The sequence below is a fragment of the Poecilia reticulata genome, linkage group LG3, assembly GCF_000633615.1.
Source record: "Poecilia reticulata strain Guanapo linkage group LG3, Guppy_female_1.0+MT, whole genome shotgun sequence".
Taxonomy (NCBI): domain Eukaryota; kingdom Metazoa; phylum Chordata; class Actinopteri; order Cyprinodontiformes; family Poeciliidae; genus Poecilia; species Poecilia reticulata.
The window spans coordinates 31,106,337-31,116,170 of NC_024333.1; the positions used below are offsets into that span (position 1 = coordinate 31,106,337).

Sequence of the window (9,834 nt, forward strand, 5' to 3'; positions counted from 1 at the left end):
ACATTATTCCACTAGATGGCAGTAAAATGCCAGCGAAGCATTTTACTGCCATCCTGTAGCCGCATGACAGAGAAGAAAACAAATATGGCTTCCATTAACAGCGTTGAGTGGAGATCCATCTGCGACAAATTCACCAACGCCCAACGTCTCACCGAAACAGAGTCCCGAAATGACCCAGAAAACGACCCGTTTCGCTCCAAATAYAAAGCCAGGGAGCTCCTGAGAGAAATCTACTGCTCGCTGAAGAGCTTCGAGGCCGGGGACGGAGAGGAGGAGGACGWCGGAGGGGAGAACTGCGAGCAACGGCCCCCTGACCAACCGGTGGACGGCCAGACGGAGGATGTGTTCAGCCAGGGTTTCAGCGGCGACTCACCAGCCGGGATGCGGGCAGCTAAGCTCGGGGCTGTGGAGTACTACCTGGGCGTCAACCATGTGGACACGGAGGAGCTGTCAGCCGGGCAGGAGCATCTAATGAACTGCATGAAAATGCTGGAGCAATGTAGGGTGTCCTCGGAGAATGTGTCTCTGTTCATCCATGTCAGGGTAAAAACAATGTTTCCCTCTATTTTTCCATAAACGTGGCTCCGTACAGCTCATAATATAGTAGTCTTGGGTCGCATGCTGTGGTTTCAGTCTTTACAATCAGCCCAGTGTGGAGTTCATCAGCTGATGGTGATCATGAGTTGGTCCTGTGTGCTTTCAGAACCAGCTGGGAATCCTGTGGGCTGGCCGTGATGAGACCGAGACGGCGCAGGGCTTCCTGGAGTCAGCAGAGTCCATCTACCAACGCTACATGAAGGAGGTGAGGCTGCTCCCTTCACGACGGAGAAATATKACATGTAAATACGTGTCAGGACTTGGTTATTTAATTTAATGTACAGTGCGCACACAAACATTGAACAAAACAGTCTGTAAGTGATCCGTTTCACCAAAAAATATTAAGCCACCGTCGCTAATTTGCAACACCAGTCTCTCACCAGGAATGGTCATTTATTGTTGTACTGAAGCATTTATTATCTAGATAATTCCAATTCATGTCTGAAAACCTTAAAAATTGTATTCAGGTTTATTAATTTAACTATTTTCTCAGTCTTATTCCACAGAAGCATCACTAATAATCATAACGAAATCTACACCCATATCGCCCACGGTGTTACAGGCCGCCATCTTAAATGTTTCAACTTTTTCCATTTAGTTTTCTCTGATGGTTTTCTGTTGTCTGTCCTCCTCTATATCATCTCACAATGGAAACAATGTTCAGTTTGTCATATTTCAGGTATGAGGCATTGAGACAATTCAGGACTTGCCTCATTCAGGCAAATCCTGAAGGAGGCAAATGCTGGTGTGGCCACCAGGCTAAACATTACTTTAAGTTTTTTTTTAATATCAGCATTTTTTTAAAACTTTATAGCTGGTGTTCAGGTATTCATCTTTCAATAAAACATAGTTATCAAGTGATATTTTCAAAATTTCTGTAAATTTGAAACATGTTTTTACTCAAAAACAAGGTGGGCCGCTGGATGAATGACTGCACAAGCGCCCAACCACCGGGCTTTTCTGGATGAAACCTTGCGATTGTTCCACCGCCATGTTAAGCATCATTCCAGCAGTKATAYCCTGTCCGCAATACTGAGTCACAGCAGTTTGTCCACAGATGACAAGTTCAAAAAAGCCGATGTACATGTGCTGCTGATGATCTTTTCAGATGTACCATGCTTTAGCCCGGCTGTGTGAGGCTGCAGTAGTTGGTTCATATGCACCGAGAGACAGTAGTGAAATATGAATACATGCCTTGCTTAGATGTGCAGGCAGACGCCGTCTTGACTTTATCACTTTGTTTCAGGTCTGTCTACTCAGCTTCCTTCTTCATGTTTATCTCCTCAAGTTTTTTTCTTCCTCATCCACTCTCCCTTTTTTCAGTCTCCCTCCCAGCGCTCTCTGCACACACACCTCTGTAACTCTGTCTCCCCCTGCTGTTTCTGCTCAGCAGCTTCAACACATCATGTTTGGTCTGACAGACTTTCCAGACTTCCAGCCTTTGACCTTTTGGCCTGTTTGTGTTTTCTCCATCTCATCCAGGATGGGAGGCCTCCGACCGACATGACGGAGTACTTCACTACGGAGGAGAACCTGCTGACGCATCAGGAGAGAACTAAGAGGTTGTTTCTTTTACCCGTGTGCATCGCCTGCCTTGCAGTACTCTTAAAAAAAAAAGTATTTCTACAGCTTTAGTTGTTTCTGAAGTGTTTCCACGTTATAACCACAAATATCTGTATGTTTTGTTGGGAGTTTAAGTGATAAACAAACTGGGGCTGAAGCTATTTATCGGATTATTGAAGTAATTGCCAACTAAGCATGAGTATTCAAACTCAAAAAAGGCTATTTGCTAAAAGAAGGACACACTCAGAGCTGTAATTAAGCCAAAACTGTACAAAAACTATCAACATTTTGCATTAAAGATTTAAAAAAAAAATTTAATGTTTGTAAATATTTTCCACCCAAAATCCCTTAAGATTAGTTTAGCAGAAAGGGCTGATGGTCTTTTAACATGTCAGAAGCATGTCTTTACCTGTAAGTGCTTCATTTTCTGCAATCGATCAAGCCTTTACAAAAGCAGTGCTGTGTTTTATTATTTAAGAGGAATTTAATTATTTGTTTATAATGTCGAACATTGAAGTAGTTAAATGAAAAACCTGCAGATTAATCGATTGAATAATCAGTTACTAAAATAATTATTTATTGCAGCCATAAAATAAACAGAAGAAAGAAATTGAACGCTGAGGATGCATATTTTTGAAATTAAATCTAGATTTAATTTTTTTATTTATTATCTTGTCTGCATCTCTTATTTCGTCTCCCCCGTCATCAGGTTTGAGTTGGCTTACACCCACACCATGTACTACCTTGCTCAAGTTTATAAGAACCTCGGTAAGTTTGAGGATCATACAAATACCGATTAGTGTCTGATTTTATGAGCGTCAATCCGGCATATTGATATTTTATTGAAGTTATGTCGTGTTTGGTGGTAATAATATCTACTTGTTTTGTGTGTCAGGTGAAAACGAGCGCGCTGCCACCTACTGCCACAGCACCCTGCAGAGACAGCTCCAGTTAAACCAGTTCAGTCCAATGGAGTGGGCTCTGAATGCTGCCACACTGTCCCAGTATTACATCACAAAGGTCATTGATTACTTTGATCGGAAACCTCAAGCAAATCCGTTAATTTCAAAGGTTAAAGCTAAATGTTTCTGTTCTTTCAGGGCCGATACATGGAGGGCAGACACTGCCTTGCAGCAGCTACGGTTATATCAGGTCTGGCTGGAGAAGTTCCCTCTGAAGCTGCCGCACAAGAAAGTAAATATCTCCACCGTCACAATAATTAAAACAAGCTCAATCGTTTCCATTTGCATGATTTATCGTCTCTTTCTTTCTAACAAAAAACTGGATGACAAAAGTCTTCATTGAGCTTTGGTCTACAGAGACCTCATAGTTCATTTTATTTGTTGTTAGTTTATTCATTTAAAATGTCTTACAGCTCCTTTGTTAAATGTTTATTCAAATTTAAAGTTTATTGATTTTTAAAGAATGTGTTCTTGCATTATTATGTTGCTATCATCACATTACTTGTAAATTATCTTAAAACAACTGTGGGATAATTTATTGTGCAGCAAAATTAGTTATTGTGACAGATTTACACTTCACTGTGCAAATAATAGGCTTTCCACGCAGCATAACTTTGTTGTAAGCCACATTCAAGTAGGAAAATATGTAACGTGTTTCCTGTTTGTTGCTTCAAGCAAATAAAAAAAAAAAACACTTTTTTTTTATTTCCTGTAAGTAAATTGAGCTGCTTAAAAGAACTGAACCAGTTTTTTTTTCTAAACTTTCTTCTGCCGTGGCACGTCCTCCCATCTCTTTCTGTCCACAGGTGAGACGGAGAGCGAGCGCAGGGAGCAGCTCCAGCAGAAGAGAGCAGAGATCGCCAGATGTTGGATCAAATACTGCCTCAACCTCCTGCAGGACGCCAAGAAGCTGCTGGAGGTACGGCACCGTCGCACGGCTACACATCTGCAGACGCAAACTGTAAATGCATCCAATCTCCAAAGAAACAAAAAAGAAGCTGTTTTGATTGCACGTTCAGGATAACATCGGTGAGTTGGATACTGATCGCCAAGACGAGCTGAAAAGAGCAAGAAGGCAGGAGGAGGAGGAGGAAGAAAAGGGGAGGAAGAGCGCCCTGCTGTTCGGCTCTGAAGATACCTTTGATTCCATCGCGAGTGTGGAGGAAAAGGTCTGAATGTGTCGGATGCTTTTAGTCATGTCTTTGAACTACTTACAGTGTCAGATTTCTATAGACATGATCATTTTCTGCTGACAACAACCCCTGACTCTGGACAAGTTCTGACTGTTGCCTGCTCACACGTTGCAACATTTCATTTCACATTCAACGTTTGTGGTTCTTACACCCCAGCTAAACGACATTCAGGCTTGAAAATGGTTTCAAATGTGGTTTAAAAAACCTTTTGTGATGTGTTCTAATGTGTTCTTTACACCAGCTTTACGCAAATATTGAGAGATATGAATTTATTAACCTTTCAAAATGTATTAGCTTTATTTTCTTGAAATAAAGCTAAAACTGTTAGGTTGAATTACTTTTTCACGTCACGTCATATTATCCTTCCATTTGGTCTGTGGGCGATACGAAACATGCTTATGTTTTTTGCACAAAATCATTCTCAGATAATGAGATTCCACCTTCTCAGTTCTGTTGAGCTCCTTTCACAATTAGCTGTTTTAGAGCTGAGTCAGTTTTATGCAAATAACCTGCTGCTGGTGGCGCCCCCTAGCTTTGCACTCGTACTTTATCACATCAAAACGGCTGCAGACAAGTAAATTGTAGACATCTTTAACCCAGAAGCAGAAGAAGTGGAGCCTCCTGCACAGCCAACAAGAAAGCAGCAAGTGGTTTCTAGGGGTTAAGTCAGGAACAAAACACTTGTCTTTTCCAGCAGCCATTGTACAGCACATGCAGCAGTGAAACCAAACATGCTGGTGCTCCTCTTGGGTTGCTAGGCAACAGGAAACCCCTGCCAATTGACTTGATAATCAAGAGGTTTTTGAAACGGCTCGTTTTCCAGGCATCACCAAACATGAACTAATTGCCAGAAAACGGCTTTTTGCATAATGGGTCCCCTTTAAAATGTACAAGAGTTAAAATGTTAATGCTTTTGTGAGCTACATAATCAATAACATGAGTGTGCTCAGTTATCTGTGAATTAAAATATGATTACCTTTTCTTTAGTGGGCACCACTTAGCAACTGATTTCTTTATAGTAGATGACATTAAAGTCACTTTACGTTGTTCTTGTTTACAGGTGATGTGTTTGTTCCCTTTGGACTTCACGGAGGCCAGAGCTGTGTTTTTGGTGGGACAGAACTACGTAACGCAGGTATGATGCATAAACCGAAACATTAGTGCGAGAGACAGACTTTACAAATATCTGTTAGAACATCCTCACATGTTAGTATATTGATTAGTCATCTAATCAAGACATTATATCCATACACAGGTAAACAAAGGATTGAACTGATATCAGCTAGAATTAACTCTTTTACTCTTTATAGGAATATGTTRGAGTAAAATGAACTTTGTTCTTTTATTCTATGAACTACTGACATGTCTCTGAAATTCCAACCAAAGATTTGGTATTTATTTCCAGAAAATGAGAAAAAGATGCAGTGCAAAGAAAACAATAATACTAATGTTTTAACTCAGGAAGAGTTCAGAAACCAATATTTGGTGGAATAACCAGCAGGTTTTAATGGGGTTCAGTGCAGTGGGCTCTTAGTTTTTTTTCTGAGTTGTATATTGTTGGCATGGAGAGTCTGACTGCATGGTACATGCTCCCAAAATCTGCATCCTATTTTCAACCGTTGCCTGAAATGTCTCTTGATAAACTGATGAGCTTTGTGGTCAACCTAAAGAAAAGAGTTTCAGTTTTTATTAAAGCCATGTATTGTGGTACCGCAGTGAAGCCATGCATGAAAACAGAACCATGTGGAACGTGTGTCTGATAGATTTTCTGTGTCCATCCTCACTGTAACTAAAAGGCTAAGGAGTACTTCCAGATGGACGGCTATGTGACGGACCACATAGAGATCCTGCAGGACCACAGCTCCCTGTTCCGGGCCCTGGCCTTCTTCGAGGAGGATCTGGAACGTCGCTGCAAGATGCACAAGCGGAGAGTTGACATGTTGGAGCCGATCTGCAACGGTACTGGCCCTCTGACCTTTTATTCTGCCTCTAAAGCGTCCAGGCTGTGTGTTGACGTCCCGTCGGTCTGTTTTTCTGCAGACTTGAACTCCAGATACTACCTGCTGATCCGCAGACAGCTGATGTTTGAGTTGGCTGAGACCTACAATGAAATGATGGACTTGAAGCTGACTCTGGCCAACAGACAGGCTGATAACCATTCCCTAGATGGCCACACTATTAAGAAATTCAACCATCTCTGCTCTGCCTCTGCCAAGTGAGTTTCCATTTATGGAGTTTCTCTGGGATTTCGATTTGTTCTTAAACAACTTTAACCTCCTTTCCTCTGCAGGTACTTCCAGATGTTCCTGGACTCTCTGTGCTCACCAGAAGGGAAACCTCCCGAACATCTGGAGGAGGAGGTGCTCAGACCGGCGCTGGTGGCCCGATTCAGAGTGGCCCGACTTCACAGCAAACTTATCAGCTCCTCGCCTCCAGTCCAGCTGGAAAACCTCAACAGAGCTCTGGAAAACTACAAGTAGGATCACACACATTTTTAAAGTTAGTCTGCCGTGTCGGGTGCAGTCTTGTTTTAAACGAGACTTGTTTTAAACTTGTTTTAAACTGCTGTGTAGGTACGTGGTGCAGTACTGCGAGGCGCACCCTGAGGCGGCCGCTGCCGTGGAGACGGAGCTGGAGCTGAGTACGGAGATGGTCGGCCTCCTCCCCCTGAAGATCAACCGCCTCAAATCGAGGATGGCTGCAAACAACTAATTACGGACCAAGTTTTGCTCTTAACTACTTGCTCTTGTTAACTTAAAAGACCCAATCGAAATGTATCCCAACACTGTTGATGAACACTCTGCAGTCAAAGAAGCCAAAATGTGGATTCTTGTTCTTCATGTACTAAATTCTGTGTTCATTTTTCCTGTGTTTAGCATGCTGCTTTCGAATGCATCACAGCCTGTAACTGCTGCAAAGTGCGCTCAATATTGTGCAATAAATGTTGTGATTAATTCGTCTCTGATTGTTGGTCAGATATGCAGAAGATGGCTGACGAGATAGAAACAAAGGTTGGGTATATTTATGGAGAATAATTTTAGTTTTCAACACTGAAGAAACGGAAAACAGACTTGTTGGCTTCTTCAAATTGACATAGCATCTATGTGTTAAACTCAACATTTTGGGGGTTTATTAGTAAAATGTTAATATCTCCTTAAACTTCTCATATTCATCATAATTAATATATATTTTTAACATTTGTTTGAATTATATATTTATATTCTGTAGCATAAAGTAGAGTTTGTTCTCTAAAATGTCTATTATCTAGTTGAAGAGCAAATAATTTCAAAAAGTTTTACTGTTTTTTTTTTCTTCTTTTTCCATTGTATGACATTAGATTAAATTTCCCCGGAGTAGATTTATTTAATCTTGATTTAACATCATTTTACAACAAAACAGATGAACAGGAAAAAAAAAACGTAGAATAAATGTATTGTTTTCAATAAAACTCAAGAGAGTACAAGTAGTATTTCAAAATTAATAACATCTTGAAGACTTGGTAGAGAAAGTTTGCTTCTGTAAATGTGGCTCAAAGCTTTTCTAGCATTATTCAGAGTTCACACCACAAGGGTTACTCCCTTCATTTCAAAAATATTCTTCATTTTTGCAGCTGTGAGTAATGGCCACTCCCTTATCTCATTTAGAAACAAAGCCTTGGTAAATTTTGAGATATATTTGTCACCATATGATGATGGTTTCCTATGCAAGAGGAAACGGCATAGTCCCAAAGCATCACTGAGCCACCACTGTGTTCTTTTCAGCAGGTTTGAAGTTTTAGTCTTCATAGAACAAAATCCAAAAACTCTGACTTATTTTCATACTTGTGAGCAAATTGGATCTGACTTCTTATGCTTTTTGATGAGTTCAAGCATGAAACCCTTGACTGTTCAATATAAGGCGGAAAACTGAAAACTTAGCAGCACCTTGTTTGTGCAAGATAATATCCTCTTTCATATTAATAACAAGCAATGAAATATTACTATCCTCTGCCCTGGTATTTAAGGTGTCGTATCCTTACTGGTTTCATCAGGAGAGGCAAATATCAAAGCTCATTTGCTTCAAATTTGCTCCTGTGAAGAATTGTGTTCAGGGGATTTAATAATAACTACAAAACTGCAATTATCACAAACACCCAAATAATTTTGAATTTTAACAATAAAAATAGCTAATAGCAGGGATTAAATAACTTTAGATGTATCAAAGCATCATGTAACGTATTGGGCTGAAAAACGTATCGGATTTTATTTGTTTTAAACATAATAAATACTGCCAAACTGGTGACGTGATTTTTTGTGTTTTGGTCCACAGTTTTCCTTTTGTTGTACTCATTTTCTCTGATCGCGCCACGCTGTTGTTTATTTTGAAGCAGTTATAAGGGATGGTGGCCATACTTGAAACTACTGCTGTTCAAGCTACTCAACAGGTTGTTGCTAGGTAACCAAAAAGTGAGTGAGTTAGCCGATGCAGCTAACCTAGCTTAGCTGACCGGGAGTGGCTACATCTCCCAGAATGCTGTGCGGTCCTGGCTCGGCGCTCAGTGATATTTACTAAACGCCGATGAATATTTGTCAATAGATTAATACCAATAGATGCTGGTCGATAACAATAGCTAAAAATACATCGTTATTGTTAGCGATTTATTCCACAGCCCTAATCTAAAGTGAAGTTGACTGATTTTGAATTAAAAATAAATCTGTCAATTTAAAATTGTTAGTAGAGATGAGTTTTAGGTTTATTTTTCTAAGTCAACAATCTGTTTAATTCTCAGAAGGTTTAAGAAAAAAAACATCTTTTAAACCTCAAATACTTATCTTAAACATAATGTAGCTACTTATTTATGGTCTCTAAATTCATGTTGACACTTACGTAATGGAACCATTTCCAGTAAGGCAGTGTTACCTTTGTCTTATTCTCTATAAATTAGAACAATCTCAACCTACTTTACGAAGTGCACAGTGCATCATACTGCGTTGCTAAAACTGCATCGCCATCAAATTCAAAGATTACTTAATCATAAGCTTCTGTTCCAAGCTAAACAGAAGTATTTGCGAAAGAGGTCAGATGTGTGGGCTGACATCCTGACCAATTTCCAGCAAGCAATGAATTCATGCATACTCAACCTTTGCTGCTACTTCCTCTGTGCAGGCTTTGGAGGTTTGTGGTGAAGCACAAGTAGTGGAAGACAGTGTGGCTTTAACACCATGGCAGTCTGGTGATTCTATGGTGTACTCGACTGATGTTTACATTCCCAAGTTAAACCATCCATCTTGGTGAGGCCACAAATCCGCCCAGTAGCCGCTGTGGTGGTAGATGACAAACTGAAGTAATGGTTCCCTGGTGAATTGTTTCAGGGACCAGAAGTAATTTGTTTCTTAAAGTTAAGAGCACCACCAAATCACAAAGTCTACACTCAATCACAGCAAGAGTGAAGGTTTGTGGGAGTGCTGCTCATTATACAAACACATTGTTTCAAAACAGCTTTTTTGTAATTCTACGAAATGGAAAGTATTGTAGAGTTT

The 9,834-nt window shown here is 40.3% G+C and overlaps 1 protein-coding gene across 1 annotated transcript; it reads left to right on the forward strand.

The window, feature by feature from the left end:
- kifbp (kinesin family binding protein) lies at positions 1 to 7,275 on the forward strand. The gene is made up of 13 exons (XM_008405858.2): positions 1 to 543; positions 704 to 802; positions 2,080 to 2,159; positions 2,870 to 2,928; positions 3,056 to 3,180; positions 3,261 to 3,354; positions 3,929 to 4,041; positions 4,142 to 4,291; positions 5,376 to 5,450; positions 6,112 to 6,274; positions 6,356 to 6,530; positions 6,606 to 6,791; positions 6,889 to 7,275. The coding sequence occupies exons 1-13, from the start codon at positions 16 to 18 to the stop codon at positions 7,025 to 7,027; spliced, it is 1,986 nt and encodes a 661-aa protein (XP_008404080.1). The 5' UTR covers positions 1 to 15; the 3' UTR covers positions 7,028 to 7,275.
- The last annotated feature ends 2,559 nt before the right edge of the window (positions 7,276 to 9,834 follow it).